Below are 18,373 nucleotides of genomic sequence, written 5' to 3'. Positions count from 1 at the left end.
ATAGCATTTTAGTGACAGTAAAATTTTCTTATAAATATTGAATTTGAATTAGATGCCAACCGGGCTAAACTCCACTCCACTTTGTTGCACTTTTGCGTTAACAGGAGTACTCTTTGCGTTAACAGCGCAATCGGTTTCACGTTATCGATGTTGTGCTCGGTCTAGTATTTTTGACATATAGCGCTGTTATAAAAGTAGATTAACTCTGCTTTGGCTTTGTTATTAATCAAACTTTAGCTACATATTATGATTGTTGCCAATAAGAAATAATTTAAAATGTTAAATTAATTTTTGTATTTATTGATTCAGTTAACAACAATAATTGAATTCAGTTAACAATTTGTAAAATGTAGTAATGTCATTTACAACATTATTGGCTGCGCTGTTAGTATCATGTTCGTAAACTGTTAAGTTAACATACGAAATGAACGGGAGGCAAGCCCAACACATACGTACGCAGAGTTTTGTTGTGTTCGGTCGGTGTGCTATTTACGTCGTAATTAAAGTAAGAGCAAAAATACTAGCGCGTAATTAATTAATCAAATTTGTACGACTTTGCTCAAAGGTGTGCAAATTGGTTCGTTTTTACCGCGCGGCGATGCTAAAGTGAATGCTGACGTCGCGGCAAAAGTTGATGACGTCGCGCTTCAGCCTAAAAAGGCGTTGACAAAACAAACTTGAAAACGGAACGCAAAGCAAATGCAGACATAAAAGCACAACAACAAAATAAAAAGAAACACCTGAAAAATTCGGTCTCAAACGCAGATACGATAGACGCAAAGCAGAAGTAGATCAAATATATTGTTTAAGCAAATATTCAACTATACTCGTATTCGTATTCCTATTCATACTCGTGTGTGAGTGTGTGTTTGTGGGTCTTTGCAATATAAGATTGTGCAAGTGTGCGAATCAGAAATAGAATTTACAAACGAACGCGACACCCACACAAAACGTACGGTAAATGCAGCGCCGCAAAAATGAGCAGCATAACGCTAAACGAAATGGTCAACGTGACACAGCTGGATTTACACGATCTATTAGAAACTTTCGAAAAAAAATCATTCGAGGCGGTAGCCTTTGAGGAAGGCACAACGGTAAGTCAAAAGCCTGTAACGTCAAAAAGCCTGTAGGCGCCGCACGTGCACGTGCAGTAACATTTCCGCTAACAGTGCTGAACATTGCCAAAAAGAAAATGTAGACGGGGTAGGGCGTGCAGGGATGTTGCTTAAATTCGCCTTAACAGCAAAATTTACTTGTAACCCACCCCTGTCCTTTCCCTTCATGTAGCCGCGCCCAATGGACTGAAACGTAACCACTGCTCTAAATTATTTTCAATTGCTATCTCCCTCTAAACCCCAATGCTCTGCTTAATGGAAATCGATGAAAGCATCTTAAGATTTGCACGTTTTATATCAACAGCCAAAAAAAAAAACACGTAAAACTACATACATATGCTCGTCTGCTGCTTGTTCTTCTTTAACTTGACATGCTTTGCCATCGTTTCGAGTTACGGTTATGTTTGTTGCTAGTCAATTACAACATTTACGACTTTTACAACAAACAGTTGACACGCACTTGACTAATTTGTTTGTTGGCCCCATTTTCCCAATATTTCATTATTTATGTGGGCTGCATAAAATTACGTTTTATGAGGCAAAAAGTTCGATTGCGTTTATATATATAACAAAAAGTCAATTTACTTTTATATATACAAATATATATAATATACAAATCGACTATCGCAAAAAAAACCAAACCCATTTGCAAGATTTGTGGGGCGTACAGCAATACTCTTGGTCATTTCTGTTGCATCTTCGATATTCTCTGTTAACTTCCTGTTAACCTGCATGTTAATTGACCGCTAAACGCTAGCCGGCAACAATAACAACATGTGTAAATGCACATGCAAATGAGCCTGTAAGTGTGTGGGGGAGAGTAAGACAGTGAGAGAGGGGCAGAGAGCGTATTTATTTATATATGCAAATGAAAACCGCAAACAGTTGGCAACAGCGAAACAACAAATGCCATACAAACGTGTGTATTACAAAACTTGGCACGTAACAGCAACGAGTCAACTAAAACGCTGCTACCGTTCCCCTTCCCTTTCCCACCGCCTCAATGCATTTACTCAGCTGCAATGCAATAATGATAAGCGCAAATGCTTTGCAATAAATCGAAGTGAATTCGAAAGAAATATCCAAATGTTTGCGCTGCCTGTTGCATTGTTGCAGCTGCACTCTAAACTTTAGAATGTTGTGCACATTATCTATTCTCTTGTACTTGTTCGTTTATCAAACACTTTTGGCGCTTATCAGCGCTGAACGCAACTAGTTTCTTATCAGCGCACAACTTTGTCAGCGCAAAAAAGAAAATAAAAAGAACTAAAGAAAATAAAGAAGGAGGAATGTTAAATGTGAATGTTCTTTCTCTAGCATTTATTTTCTTTTTTATTTAAATTAAATATTGTAAAAAAAAACCTAATGAACTCAAAATACCCTTGTGATGTACTTATGTATGTATGTATGTAAATCTGTCTCACAATCACAAATTGAATTATTTTATAGCATATCAATTGAACACGTACGATCTGTACGTGTTTCAGAGCTTTAGAAAAATTCAGTTTGTAGTCAAATTAACTATTTAAACAAAGCAAATTTGATGTTGTAATTTTTACATATATTTGTTTTTTTCTTTTGTATTATTTAAGCCATACGAACTGAAAAGGAAGTAATTCAATATTTTCAGTAATATTTTGTGTAGTTTCAGTATTTCTGAAGTGAATTAGAAAAGGTTTTTATAAGCAACTTGAAAAAAAAAAACAAGTGTGCCTCCGACTACTTAATACCCGCTCACGGTCTCAGAATAATTAAATCATTTCCGGCTAATCTCAAGATGTCAAATCTGGCTTCAATTTCTTCGAACATTTCGAAGACGAAATTTCAAGTCTCTGAATCCAAATTATACTGTACAGTACCTGTGGTAGCAGCTGGACAACAGGGCGTAAATAGTATTAAAAAATTATATATATTATATATATAAAATCTGTTACAGCTACTTGCATAGGTCTTGCAAGTTTGGACTTACATTTAGAAAACAATATTTTAGAATTCGCTTTTCGTCTGAATTTATTGCTTGTTGCTTATTGTTTATTGTTTTGCTTTGTTGTGCACTCGTCAATCAATCAAACAGCAATCATTATAAAGTGATTAGACCCGTATCAATACTCTACTTTATAAATACAACCCAAGTTTCTTATCAAAAAAAAGAAGAAGAAGCAAAGCGCCTGCACCTCATATGACGCTAGCTGCATTTTAATTTGAAACTTTTCGTATTTTTGTTGTTTTCTTTTCTTTGTTTAAAGTTGTTTACTTAACTGCTTCTATTTTTTTTTTGTTTTTTGGTTTTGTTTTCGTTTGTGTTTCTGTTTTTTTACTTAAGGTTTAATTTTGTAGAAATTATTTATAGCTTTAATGCTGGCACGTGAGCAAACAATTTGCGTTTCAGTTTAATTTTGAATGGGCGCCAGATCAAGTCAGAACTGACTGAACAGGGATCAAAGTTTAATTTCAGGGTATTACATAAGCGCATATATATAAAGAGACTTTATATTTATTTTTATTATAGAGAAAGACTTGTAAATACTCATGGCAAAGTAAAACAACAGCTTTACGACCAGAACTAGAATGGGTAGAGAACGATCATTAATAGACTGAGAGTAGCACGATCTGCGAGTTCTAAAAAATTAAAAACAAAGCAAATAAATTATATAAGAAATACTCCTAATATACATATATAAATTGCAACTGTTTGATATTCACAAAGGGTCGAAATAATCCCAATACAATTAAAGCTGCTCTAGATACCCGTTCAGAGCATATCAATGGCATCTATCGATTATTATCGATAATAGATAATAAGATGATCTATTGAAAAAAACAGAAAAGTCTCTACACCCTGTTGTGGTATACGAGATTGCTGTGGACGGACAGGTGGACATGAATATATATACCCTGAAAATCCATTCTCTACAGATAACTTAACTATCTAAAGTCCACATACGAAGTTAGGCAGCTGTACATCTTGTAGTCATCTATGTTATGATATATTTGTATATATATAAATATATATTAGAATATGCAATTTCAAACAGATAAATATACTTAACTTATAGATTGAATAGTTATATCTGTGCAATAAGAGAAAAATGTTTTGCTTTTTATACGGACAGATGAATGGTGATCAAATTGACCATTGCACAAAGCCAATATACTCTTTTTACTCTCCTGAACGAGTATAAAATGAATCCCTCTGTCTAACCCGATTTCTTATGAAGAATAAAACCAATTGAACTTGTTACACATCAAGATATTTGAACATTGTATTTTAAGCACATCTAAAAAAAAAAAACATTGTATTGTATACATTTATATATATATATATATATATATATATATATATATATAGATGTAGATCCAAGATTTGTATAGTTTGCAGTAGACATCAGATGTTCGTCTGATCGATGGATCGATTGATCTAATTGTTTTGCATAGCCCGCTTCAGCTCGAACTCGAAGTCATCCATCTCGAGATCGAACCCATCACATCTAACGGCACAGCCGTCCTTATGAGCTTCTGCTGTGCCCAGAGTATTAGCTTCACCAGGAACATCATTTTGGGCTCCATGCACGCAGTATGACCGCCTCTGCGCAGAGCCGAGTCGAGCTCACGTTTCTCCTCAACGGAGCGCTGTGCGGTCCGTTCCATGTCTAGTTCTATGTTCGTCTTACTGGAGACGCTGTTCTTATAGTTGTTGCTCTCGCGTATTAGCTCAATGAGGTGCAGCTGCTGCATGTGAAAGTACATGTAGTTCTCGCTCTCAAATAGTTTCGGGTACAGCCGCTTGGCCATGTCGATGGCATATTGAACCTGAGCGGTGCGCACAGCGTTCTTGATGCGCTTCTGATATTCCACTGGGTCCAGCTGTGTCGTCTCCGATTCGAGTCGCGCCACAGCCTCGAAGCCCTGGGCCACATCCAAATAGCCTTCTGCCACTAGATATTTCATGATTAGCCAATTGATGTCCGCCTGCTTGGACTGAAAGCTCTTCATGCGATGTGGCCAGCCGGTGCGCTGGTTACTCCCAGCCATCTTAGAGAGATTTATATATACCGTTCGATTACTTAATTTTTGAGAAATCTGTAAAGAGATAGCAATTATAGAGAGAGTGGGCTGGTTTGCTTGGAGAAATAACCAAATATATATATTATATAATAATAATATAAAGATATAGATATTTATACAGAGAGATCTCCATAAATAAAAGAGGAATTAATATCATTTTATATGATCAATTTCTTATAAAAGTTCTTGATATCAACTTTTGATTATTCCAGGATAACAAGGTATATAGCACTAAAGATTCTCGAGCATTAGAAAGGAAGGCAACAATTTGCAATCAGCTTTCATCTGTTGCCAAGGCGATTGAGCTGATTAAATGTTGAACTTCAAATGCACATCAAAAATATTGCAAAAACACGCACAAAGCAAACAAATCAGAGGAACAAATTGTTTGCCGTATGCGACTAACAGATACTCTGTAAGATAGCAAACAGATCTTTACACATTAGATGAAACTACTTACCAAATATATGTGAGATTATATTAACTAGCTTAATTTGATATACATTTTAGTTGCCTTTGTGGAAAGGAATAAAATTGTTATGCGATTTGTTTCCTTAAAAATCTTTAATGTGTATAATCTCAAATATCCAACAAGCACTCAAACCATAATCCTGATCAAGAACATATATAATATATATGGTATCGGCCACTGCTCCTTGTAATCAAATAAAATCTATATACCCAGTTAAACTATTTGCAATGGGTTCGGTGTATGAAGAGCTCAAAGTGCAAACATAAAGTACAGTGGTCGCTCGCTAAGTTGTTAGGCTTGCCAAAAGTTTAATTGTGCAACTGTGTCTTTGTATTTGTATATATGTATTTATATGTACAAAGTAAACTCTAGAATATCTGCTATTACAATTTTTTTTTTTAATTAAAAGAAAATTTAATAAAAGTTTTGCTTTTAGGCATTGTGTTAAATGATTTCTTATATTACATGCCCATTACCAAGAATTGGTTTAAAATTATTTAAAATAATTCTTTGAAATATGTTTAATTCCTTGAAAATTAAATATTAAAAAAAAAATTTTTAACCTAAAAATTGAGTTTGATCAAAGCTGAAATTTTAAAAAAATATTTTTATTTTTTAAATTACAATAAAAATTGAAATAATTAAAAAATAAAATAAAAAACATTTTATTTATATGCAATATTTTATTTTGATTATTATATTTCAAGCATGCATCACTGTACTATTTAAGTGCTCTACGTATTACTTTGCTTATGAATTATCATTAAAATTAACAACAATTTTTTATTGCTCATTTTATAGTATTTTTTAGCTTTGTTTGCATTCGGTTTTAATTTTTATTTTTTAATTTTATTTATAACAAACCTTGCCCAATGACATTGACATTGTGTGTGTGTGTGTGTACGTTAATATGTGTGTGTTTGTGTGTGTGCAGCCCGTTATCGAGTGGGCGCCAAAATGAGATTGTGTACGGGGCTGGGCTAGCAGATAAAAATAGTTCACAACAAATAAATATGCAACAATGTACAAGTCGTATATAAAGTATATATAGACTATATATATAATTCACTTTCAATTGTACCCACCTGTTGTTGTTGTTGTTGTTGTTGTTCTGCTTAGTTGCTGCTTAGCCAAATGTTAACGTTGGCCAAAATGCATTCGAAAATGTTGTAGACAACGACAAAGAAACGCAGCAGGCAATAGAATTCCAAAGCCAAAAGGCTGAGGATGGCCACATACAGATGATCTTCCTGCAGCAGATCCATGCAGACCAGTACTAAATACACTTCTAAATATATATTTATTTTTTTTTATTTTACTTTCTTTTTAATTGGCTGCGTAATCAAATTTGTTGGGGTTTTGCGTTTGTAAGTGCGACTGCGACTGCTGCTGCAGCTGCAGCTGCGTTTTTCTCGTTTTCCTTCCGTGTGTTTTGTGTATCTCGCCTGGCAGCTCGCATCCAAATCGCTTCCAGGCTGCAAAAACGCCCACGCGCCATCTGCAGCAGCAGCAGCAGCAGCTGCACTTATCGGGGGTTGCATGCAGCCGGCAGTACAGTGTTGACTCGCCCAGCGAACAAATTGTGCATTTGGTCGCCAGTGCGCAGGACGCCCACGCCATCATCTGTCTAACTGTAGCTCTCAGCTCTCTTCTGCCTCCACTCTGGCCTCTTCTGTGCGCCTGTGCCGTTTGGCAGCGCCTGTGTGGGTGCAGCGACCAAGCTTCACGTTCTCGTTCTCGTTCGTGCCGCTCTTCTGCCCACTGTAATGCGTTGTCATTGTGTGGGCGCTTTGGAATACGGTAGACAGGCGCACATGAATCAAAGAAGCCGCTCAGCTGCGACGCATTCCAGCGAAATGGCCAAGCGTAAGTGCACAGTGGAGCAAGACACTGAATTGTGGATAACTATTATTATATTCAATTATTAATATATGAGTCATAAATGAAATATTCTTAAATATATATGCTTCATTAGGACTACGTATTATTCAGACGATCAGGAACGTGTCAACTGTTCTTCACAGCTGAGTAACTCAAAAAAATTATATAGTTAATGAACTGAACGAAAGAACTCAAATAAAAGCTTAATTGTATGACAGACTGAACTTGATTGAAGTTTGGACTGATCTTAAATATAATAATGTACAAAATATTGAACGAAATATAGTTCAAGGTCTTCAAAATTGTTCAATTACAGTTAATCATATTTAAAGTTATTATTCAAATATGAATTTTTAATGCTTATTTTTATGAATCATTTATTCTGTGAAACGCTTGAATAAAATTCTAGAGGCGCTAAAAAAAATCAAATTTTAGAATTAGTTAATTACGCATTGAAGAGGACAGAGGTATAATTATTAATTAAGTAATATACAAATTTTTATAACATATTTATAACAATTTTTTAATATTTGCTTTAAAAATAAGTTAAATTTATTAAATATATTCTATTTATTTTTTAAAAAATATATGAATACCTTAATTTTTTTCCTTGGAACTACTTGGCAAATATCCTATTAAGGTATTTTGGCATTGAATTTCTATGCCTCGTCCTACTGTGCCAATGTCACTTTGGTCCTTTGCTACTTGCTATCTGTATCTGGTTGCCTGTTGCACAGTGAACTTAAGCCGCGGAAGTGCTGCATATCGCTCGGCCTTGGGTTCGCCTTGCCTGTTGCCCTGTCTGGCATTAGTTACGCTGTATTTTAGCGTGGGACGCGCCACAGACACTTGGCACAGGTGTGCAGAACCAAGCGAAACGGTTGCAACTGGGAATCTGGCAGGTTCGAGCGCATGTCCGGGAGAGTGACTAACGGAAGCCAATGCTCTTGCAGTTGCAGCTCGTTTCGATTTGATTAGCAAAAGTTTCCAATGCGTTACTGCCATTCCAAGAGCGAACGAAAACTAACGGACGGATGGACGGACAACCAGTTGCCATTATGATGTCTGACCCGGTTCCCGGGCACAGTTGCAAAGCCAGAAATAGGTGCGCATGATTTGTCCATCCAGTCTCCAGCTGCACGCACACATCCTGATTAGGATATGCCGATGCTGCTGCTGTTGCTGCTGGTGCTGCCTGCTTTTTATGAATGCCTGCTGACGAGCAGATAAATCGATAATAATTGAATGGCGAACGCATCTCTGACAGCATTTAAATGTTGTTCCGAATTGAGGGCTTCAGCTGCACATTTGTATTTTTTTATTATTTAGATAATCTAAAGATCAAATGCTTCATCCATTTTTTTTTTAAATATACTAATTTATCATTATTATTCTTATATAAATATGTATATAGGCATCTGTGTAGCTACATATTTATAGTGCTCTGGTAATATTATATATATTACTGTTATTATATTTCAAATGATAATCATATTACTAATTATTATTATTTAATCATGTTACTAAAAATTATTATTAAGAATTGTACCTAAAATTAGCCATATAATATATAACAACACAATTGTTTTTAATATACTAAATATTATAATTAAATATTCAATTATTTACCACACCCGATTAGTAGAAGAAGATCACTCAAGATCAGGGAGATCAGGGATGCAACTGCTGCTGCAGGCTTGACCCTTTATATAGGCAGCGACACTCCCACTCAAAATCGAGCTCAGCATTTAAACCATCTCTGAATTAGGTTTTCTTCTCGATCAATAATTGAGAAATTAGAGTCGTTTCTGATGTTGTTTAGAATTCTACCTGCTGCGCAGTTCAGCTCTTCGTTCTCCCTTTGCGATATAGAAGTCTCTTGAATATCCTAAGGCAAGATAAAGCTTGATTGATTGACAGTGAAATATAAATTAGATATATATACAAAAAATTGCAAATTATTATGTTCTAAATATATTATATTATTAAAATCTGTGTTGACAATGCTGTTTACTTGTATTGCAGTTAGATAAAAGCTCTTTCTAAAAGCAACAGCGTCATATCTGTATCTCTCACATTCTCTCCATTTCTCCTCCTCCTCCTCTCCCCTCTCTTTCTCTCATTCTAACAACTATAGCCAAGCAAAAAGCGCTTCCGTCTAAACAAGTATATATTTGTTGTTATTGCAAGAGTTGCTTCGGCCGAAGCTTTTTTAAAAGTTGTGAACAATCGAGATATGCAAATGTTATTAATGCTCATAAACTTCATATGTAAGTGCACCTATATCTATGTATATAAAATGACCTTGTCAAACTGCATATTCAAATACTCAATTAATCATGATTTCACATTTACATATTTCATATGTTAATAATTAATATCCTATGTTTGCCTATCCACGGCATTTTGTGTATCGTTATTGAAAACTTGTTCGAGGTCTTTGAACGCTATAAACTCAACGAAAATAACAAAAACAATTTGTGTAAGCTTGGAAACAACAACAAAGTAAACGGAACTTTACAGAATGCATGTACCAGGTGTGGTCAGTGGCCCGGCCCCTAATGTGAACTTGTTTCCAGTGACGCTCTGTCGCGCTGAATAATTCATTCAAGAAAAGCAATTTTCCGTGTTCAGCAATTGATGAATATGCATGAACAGTTACATGCACACATACATGTGCATGTACATGCATGCATGTGTATGTGTGCGTGATGCCCATGATAAGCTTTGCCGAAATGCCTGCAAAGCAACCGAGACTTTTATTTACATGCTGTGTGTCTTGTTTGTCTGTTTCTCTTCTTTTCTTTTTCTTTTCATTTCTTTTCTTGCCGTCGTCGTTGTTGCTGTTGCTGCTGCTGTCTCTGCTGCTGGCCTGGTCTTGGACTGTCATGGCGTCGGTGTTGCTGTCGCTGGTGGTTTTGGTTTCACTTCTTGATTGGCCGTTCGATTGCAGAAAGCGCAGTTGAAAAAAAACCAACTGTGGAACTGTTGTCGCGGTTTGCAGCGACGGTTTCTGCTTGCCCAGCACTGGCAAAGTCTTCAAAATCGGGTTTGTAAGAAAACTGCATTGCTTGAGCCAAGCGTCTAGCGTAAGAGAGAGACAGCGTGAGGAAGAGCGAGATCTCAACTACAGACCATGTAAAACTGCTTAGCTGCAGCAGTAGCAGCAGCAACAGCAACAGCCTTCGTCTTAAATTTGTTTTTTGGGTCAGGGCAGCAGCTGATGCTGATCGCTGCTATAGCTGTGACGTTGACAGCCGCAGTAGTAATACTAGCAGCAACAGCAACAGCGACAGCGACTGTTGCTACGATAGCAGCAAAACTATATTGCATTGGTTGTCTGTCGGTTTCTGTAATCGCTAACCGACGACAGCGACCGACGTCAACGACAACGACAACGGCAACAACAAGCACTCAAAACTATTTTACTTTCGCGCGCGTCTGTTTGTTGTTTTTAAGTTTTACAGCGCCTTATTAACAGGCGCGCAGCGCCAAGAGCACAGCCAACTGCATGCTGTGCCTCGCTGCGCTTACAAGAAAAATAAACATGTGCACTAACAACAACAATACAAGACAGCAGTACAAAAGTGCAACAAACAATAACAGCGGCCACAAGCAAGCAGTTCAATATACGCACACATACTCGCAATACAAGCCAATCTCCTCGCTGTGTGCGTGTTTGCGCTTGTAACACCATCAACATCAGCAGCAACCGCGGCCACAACTACAACAAGTAGCACTGTTTCACTCACACTTACAGCGAGACTGCGAACAAGTTGCCGATTTAAAAATGCCAAGATTTTTAGTTTCTCAACTACACATATACATACACGCTCCTTGACTGACTCTGACTCTCTGGCCTCTTACTCAAGCCAAACACTTGTGCAAACTTTTGCTTGCATCGAAGAGAAGTGATTACAGCGTCTTATCTGCCTGAAACCTTATGTGTGCGTGCGAGAAAGAAATGTTCCATTCGTGACCCAACAATTACATTTGACTTAGAATTCACTTTGGCTTTACTAATTACGCTTGTCTATAATACACTTTTTTTTTATAGATATGTCAATATATAACATCTTACATACATGTGAAGATTAAACTAAAAATTTTGTTGTTGTATTGTAAATTATTTATTTTCCCTTAGTCAAGCTTCTCTGCTTAAAATTCAAGCTGTCAACTGAACCGTTTCTTTGTTGTTCTTAACCGATGCCTACATTTAACAGTTGTTCACCGCAAGCTTTCTCACTACAACCGGAATTCACTCTCCCGCCTACCTAACTCTCACCTCACACACACATTCGCAGCCGCTTCTGTCAATTGCGTTTTAGTTGTTTTTGCTCGTTTGTTTCGCTCTGCATAGTTTGTGTGGTATGTGCGTGCATGTGTGCTACAATTTTACACATGTATTTGGACAGTGTGCAAGTGGGTGTGTTTGTCTTTTTGCCACGTTTGTTTTGGTATGTGGGTTCGCTAGTTGCGCCGCATTTGCTGTTTTAATTTTTTGCGCAGTTTTGCTAGCTCTTGTTTTATCGCTTCTCTCTTGATTTTGCTTTGTTGTGGTAATAAAACCAGGTTTTTAATGGCTTTGCATCAATTTCAGTCAAGGCTTAGCTTAGTGGCCTATACGTGTATTATCTCCCTTTTATTAACTATTCGCCGTCCGATGGACACATGATGGCGAATGCGCAAACCCTCTAGGCTTGCTTACGCATCTATTTTTAGGAGCTAAATTAACTTGAGATGGTGCCCCCGTCCGTAGATTAGTATTTGTACGCGTGAAACGCTTATTATGTTCCTTTTTGCCATATTTGATGCAAGTCAAAGTTTTAATATAATATAATAGTATGAACTATAAAGCTAAATTAAGTACTTTTACACTTAGTTGCTATAGACAAATTACGATTTAGAGGGTTGTGTTGAGGGTATTTGAAGTGTAACACACTTGAGGTGAATCTATAACTCCAAACTTTTGATCCTAGCCCCTGCTGCTTTATACATCTCTAGTAAGAATGAATATTAAAATGGAAGCTAAATTTTCTGTGGTATTGCTTATAAAATAAATATTTTGTGACTTTCAAAGTATTAGAATATCTTTTGATTTAGATTTCGAAAGATGAAAAAATTATGTATATGAAGTGATATTTTCTAAGCGTGATCTTATAAGGAATAGAGTAGTCAATCATAGACTTAATGAAACTAATTATTCACTCGATTTGCAGTTGAAAATAACCAGAACCAGACGTTAATATCCAAATGCATTATAATCTACCTAGCCGCCCCTCACATATTGCGGTCTTATCGGGGAAGGGGTTTCTGATGTGTCTGAGAGTCATGAGCAAGAGCAATTGACCTTTATAAACATTTCCTTTTTATGTTTTATCACTACAGCAATTTGTTAATTGAAATTGAAAAGCAGGGAATTGAGAATTTCACGGTTAGTCGACTTTATTTAATATGGACGATAACCCCCAGCGGGGTCCAACGGCATTTAATTGTGAGTTTCAGACTCTGATCATGATGATTATCGCATGTTAAAAATAAAACGCGTGCCAACTGCCAGCTGCTCAATGAAATTCTTAATGATTCCAATTTTAAATATATATTTATATATATATTTCCGTTGCTCTGAAATGTTTATATTGTTATTTACATTAAATTTAGCGGCACTGATAAAAAACAACCGTAAATATATTCTTTACTTACAGGAGTATGGCATCTCAAAAAAATGCGAGTTTCTGTTCAAGCTCGAATACAGCCTCATTGAGCTGGACAATTCGAACGGGCTGTTGAGTCCTCGCTATCCTGGACGCATACTCATACCGGAATACGAGCATGGCCACATGGCCAAGACGCTAATACCCAGCAATGGGCTGGGAGGTGGCGGCGGCGGCTCATCGGGCCACAACGACAACGGCGACGCCGCTGAACGGCAGCGCCAACAGCAATTGCAGCAATGGCAGCAGCAACAATGCCGCCCAACGCTGCGTAGGCATTCAGGCCTTTGTGACCTTTCGCCAATCCGCTGCAGACGCCACAGCATCCGCAACAGCAGTCGATTGCCACAAGTACCGCAACCAGCAGTCGCAGGCAGAACACCATCTATGAGGATCAGTATGATATACAGCGCATACGTGAGCTGGTGACTATGGCGAAGTCTGCGCGCTGCAGGCAGCGCTTCGCGGTGCCCGTTATAATGTATCGGGGCAAATACATCTGCCCGTTCGGCCACATTGTCCGTGATGCCAGAAACGTACGGCAGTAAGGTAGTAGATACGCTTACGATTGCCTCAGCGGCAATTATGCCGCACCCAATGGCGAGGAGAACGAGGCCGACACCACGGACGAGTCACTAATCAATCACATCAACGATCAGGCACAGTCGCAGTTCAGCTACGATGAAGTCATCAAGAGCGACATCCAACTACTGAACACACTGAACGTGTCCACCATAGTAGACCTCATGGTAGAGAATCGCAAACTCAAATACTTCATGGCGTAAGTCCACAAATACACATCAAATAAACTTTCATTTAGAATAAGTTCGAGGAACAGTTCATTGGAACAAACTGCGGAACTTATTCAGTGAACGCTAATATTCAGTCGATCCATATTAGACGTTCAATAGTTCATGTTCCACTGAGTTGTTCAACTGTTTTTAAACGATCTGTTCGAATCGTTTAGAAACGAACTAGTGATCGAACTAGTGAATGAGTCGACTTCATTCAGCAAATTGAATATTAATAATAATGTTAAAACAACTTTTACAGCGTCTCTTCGTCGGAAAAGGCGGATCCGAACAAGCACTATAAGAGCTTTAACCTGCTATCGCTGCCGTATCCGGGCTGTGAATTTTTCAAGAAGTTCCGGGACAACAATTACATGGCCAAGAATCTACACTACAACTGGAAGCAGTCATTTAACGATGCCAACATTAATATACCCAATCTGGGACCCGCCGCCGACATCGACATCATTTGGCCTGAGTACAGGGACTGGGATCTGGTCACTATTACCCAAAACTATCTGCGTGCCACGCTTAAGTATATACAGGAAGATAACTCAGGGCTGCTGATACACTGCATAAGCGGCTGGGATCGCACGCCCCTCTTCGTCTCCCTGGTGCGCTTATCGCTGTGGGCCGACGGACTCATCCATCAGTCACTCAACGCTTTGCAAATGGCGTACTTTACTCTCGCCTACGACTGGTATTTGTTTGGCCACCAGCTGCCCGATCGCCTCAAGCGGGGCGAGGACATCATGTTTTTCTGCTTTCACGTCCTCAAGTTTATCACCGACGAGGAGTTCAGCATTGTGGAGCACCGCAAGCGCACCAAGACGTCCAGCAGCAGCGGTAGCAGTGTCATTGTCATCAAATCCGACTTGTGTGACGATGAGCCACTCAAGGAGTAAGTACATTTCAGCTAAATATTTTCGGTTTAGGGATCATGAATATCCCTATTATATTGTTGACTCACTAAATTTGGTATTTGGTTTATGTTCCCGCAGAGATTACATTTTGGCCTTCGATCAAGACAGCAACGATAGCTACTCAAACTGTTCCAACTGTGATATGTCCATAACAGATAACTTCTATGCCACAACAACAACAACAGCACCAGCAGTAGCAGCGACTGCACCACCAACGCTCGTTAATCCGCTCACCAGTCGATCCCCGAATCCAAAGCGGTAATACATTTACTTGTCTAGTATTTACAAGATATTTGACATTGTTTTCCTGTTCACGCAGATCCCGCACTAGCCCAATTTCTGTGCCCGGCTCGAATGCGCGCCAGCGTCAGGAATCGACTTCATCGAACGGCAGCTGGCAGGTGGTCACGGATACCGGATCCATTGACTCCATGATGAATGGAAGTTACATGATGCGCTTTGTCTCGCAGCAGCATCAACAACAGCATCAGCAGGCGGACAACATTCCAATGTGCAATGGCGGCAACGGATATCATTGCAGCACAAACACGCCCAGCGCCTATCCCAGTGCCAGCGGCAGTAGCAACAGCAACATGAGCAACATGAGCAACACTAGCAACAGCAACAGTAGCAACAACACGCACGGTTTCGTTAATGGTTCCTCCAAGGATTCTGCCAATGCCAGTGCCAGCGCAGCAGCCTCCAAGCAGTGCATCAATTTGTAAGTTCAATTCAATCCATTATAAAATGTTCAAATGAACTTGCATCGTTAGTGACTACTCTGTAATTTTGGTTCAATAGAACTAGTACCTAATATCTAATCAGCCAAACCAGGGCTGCAAGCCACAAGCTACAAGCACGATTCAAATTAGAAGTTTGATCCAGTAAAATTATTAACAATAAGGGATTTAAGCTGAAGCAGTTTAATCACTTGAAACTTTTTACTCTACCTATTCGAATTAATAAAGCTATGTTTATTCCTTGTAGACGCAAACAACGGTTAAACGCTGTACGCGCGATCTTCATACAAGCTTATGGCAAAACGATTGGACTGAAATTCAAAGAAGGCTCCTCAATGAATCTGGCGACGTTTATTGGCAATTTGGCGGATCAGCTGTTTTAGGTTATTTGGCTGATAACTGAACTAAATCTGGAACTAGAACTGGAACTGGAACTGAAATGTGCACCCGTTGAAAGTATGCCACATGATCACATCCACAAGGACCGACCGACCGATTTAACCGACCGACCGACCGATGGACTGACTGCTGGGATTGTGGCTTTGTTGTTTGTTAGTTAGCCTTGTTAGTGCTGCGCTTTTTTACCATGGACTGTATTTTGTAGACATGTTGAATTACGTTCTTTGTGACTTGTTGATAATAAAAAGAAAACAAATGCGAAAAACATAACAAAAATAGTAGAGGAAAATATGCAATGTACAAGTAGCCAAGTTCCTTGAGCGCAGATCAGCGCCTGCACTCCACATCCTATGGACAACAAATATATATATCTATATATATATATACCGTGCAATCCTCTCCAGGCGCTGTAGATAGCCAGCTCAGCTGCATGCATGTCCCATTTGTTTCGAAAAAATGTTTGTTTATACAAAATTGAAATCAGTTAAAATAATAGTTCTAAGTTGTAATTTATAGTAATGTATTTTTTAAATAAATTATTGTGCATTTGATATAAAAACTAAGCGTATAATCCTTCTTATTTAAGTTTTTCAGATTGAAGTAGTATTTGGCACTGAGCGAGCCTCTTTATTGGCAGTTTCTGATCTTCTTTCAGCTGATCAGAGACCCCTTCTATGATGAACTTACATTGTTATCCAACTTCCAAAAAACGCAACTAAAAGCGCCTTTTGCTTTCCCGCCTCACATTCGACATAGGCAAATGGTCTTTCAGATCCAACCGCTTCAGTCTCACTTCAACCCGCTTTACATAGTGCTTGGCGCTCTTGAGCGGCACATAGCGCAGCTGAAGATCATCTTTTTGAACGGGTGCTACTTCTGACTGACTCTGTAGCTTCTGCTGCTCTACTTTAAGAAGATATGGTGGATCTTCTTTGATAAGTTGTTTGGAATGGCGATCAATTGGTTCTGGAGACGCATACTCTGGTTCAGGCTGTGGGTGCTCTGGTTCAGCTTGTTGGTGCTCAGACTGTGTGTACTGTGGTTCTGGCTCTGGTTCAGGCCGTGGGGGCTCTGATTTAGATTGTGAGTGCTCTGGTTTAGGCTGTGAATGCACTGATGCAGGCTGTGGGTTCTCAGGTTCAGACTGTGGTTCTGGATGAGTATGTTCTGGTTCAGGCTGTGGGTGCTTTGGATCTGGCATGCAATGCAGGTTGTTGAAGTTTGCTGCGGTTGATGCTGATGGAAGTAATACTTTTAGGCAGGTCTTTGACGCATATTTCTTAAAAAACTCATCGTAATCGCTCTGCACCAATTGAGCTTCTTTTTCACCGAGGACTTGCACACTGAACGCCCATCGCGCTCTTCACTAAATATGGCATCCAGTACCTCTACCTCTAACTGCCTTTGCAGTGTCGGCGACAATTGTTCAATGAACGGCAGCTGATTGAGAATAAACAATTGCGTTGGAGTAACTCCCTTGACGTTCGCTCGCGGCTTGACGTCCATCATCTTGCTAATTTTCCACATTATAGTGTGCAGTTGTTTTGGCCATCGGTCCTGTTGTTTTGTGAACAAGGGACAGATGGGAACGCAAGATGTCCCAACGCCAGCGGAGCTCCTCAACGGAAAAGGGGGTACTGAGCTGTAAGCCTTCGTACCCATGGTTGAAGGCCTTGGCTATTTCCTCCCAACCCCACTCTTCGTAGTCCTTGTCATCTTGGGGATCCACCGCTTTGCTAAATAGGTATGGATACATGTAGATCAGTTCGAGAAGGCGAAGATCGTTTAAAACTATTTGAGAATTCGCGTTTGTATTTGTGATGTTGATTTCTATTTGTGTTGAATCCTCACAGTCATTATTGTCCATTATGTTATACTTTCTTTTTTATTTCAATAGTCTAGACTATTGTTTTTTAGTTGTTAATTTGAGATAAATTTAAGAGAATAAACTAAATGAAGATGGACCTATCGATAAGAATACTTATTTTCTTATCGCTAGTGATGGGAGCTAGAGATGATGCCACATGTATCATCCCTAACCGAGCCTTGCGATGCTTATTGTAAAAATTAATCGCCACGGTATTTGACTTTTATTGCAAGCTGAAACAGGAATTCACTTCAACTTTCGAGTTAAGGGATGATATGTTATATCTTATTTTATTACCTTTTCAACTATTCATAATATAACTATAACTATATAATATAATTTTTATTATAAAAAACATTATCAAATGGCTAGCAGCTTACTAGGCTTGATTAATTTTTTTATTTAC

The 18,373-nt window shown here is 38.6% G+C and overlaps 2 protein-coding genes across 2 annotated transcripts; one reads left to right on the top strand and one right to left on the bottom strand.

The window, feature by feature from the left end:
* Positions 1 to 341: 341 nt before the first annotated feature.
* Positions 342 to 16,473, top strand: LOC115482818 (myotubularin-related protein 14-like). Its single transcript, XM_030222981.1, is given in 10 exon segments — positions 342 to 1,094; positions 13,239 to 13,433; positions 13,435 to 13,542; positions 13,544 to 13,750; positions 13,752 to 13,800; positions 13,803 to 14,028; positions 14,301 to 14,939; positions 15,040 to 15,219; positions 15,281 to 15,682; positions 15,949 to 16,473. Coding segments are annotated over 10 exon segments (2,259 nt in total). The 5' UTR covers positions 342 to 977; the 3' UTR covers positions 16,085 to 16,473.
* Positions 16,474 to 16,815: 342 nt separating this feature from the next.
* LOC115482816 (pinin-like) lies at positions 16,816 to 18,058 on the bottom strand. The gene is given in 4 exon segments (XM_030222980.1): positions 16,816 to 17,022; positions 17,062 to 17,324; positions 17,390 to 17,649; positions 17,651 to 18,058. Coding segments are annotated over 4 exon segments (1,047 nt in total). The 5' UTR covers positions 17,968 to 18,058.
* Between the last annotated feature and the right edge of the window lie 315 nt (positions 18,059 to 18,373).

This window comes from Drosophila hydei, unplaced genomic scaffold (assembly GCF_003285905.1).
Source record: "Drosophila hydei strain 15085-1641.00,03,60 unplaced genomic scaffold, DhydRS2 tig00000075-arrow-arrow-pilon, whole genome shotgun sequence".
Classification (NCBI taxonomy): domain Eukaryota; kingdom Metazoa; phylum Arthropoda; class Insecta; order Diptera; family Drosophilidae; genus Drosophila; species Drosophila hydei.
This window is presented reverse-complemented; position numbering and strand designations above follow the sequence as displayed.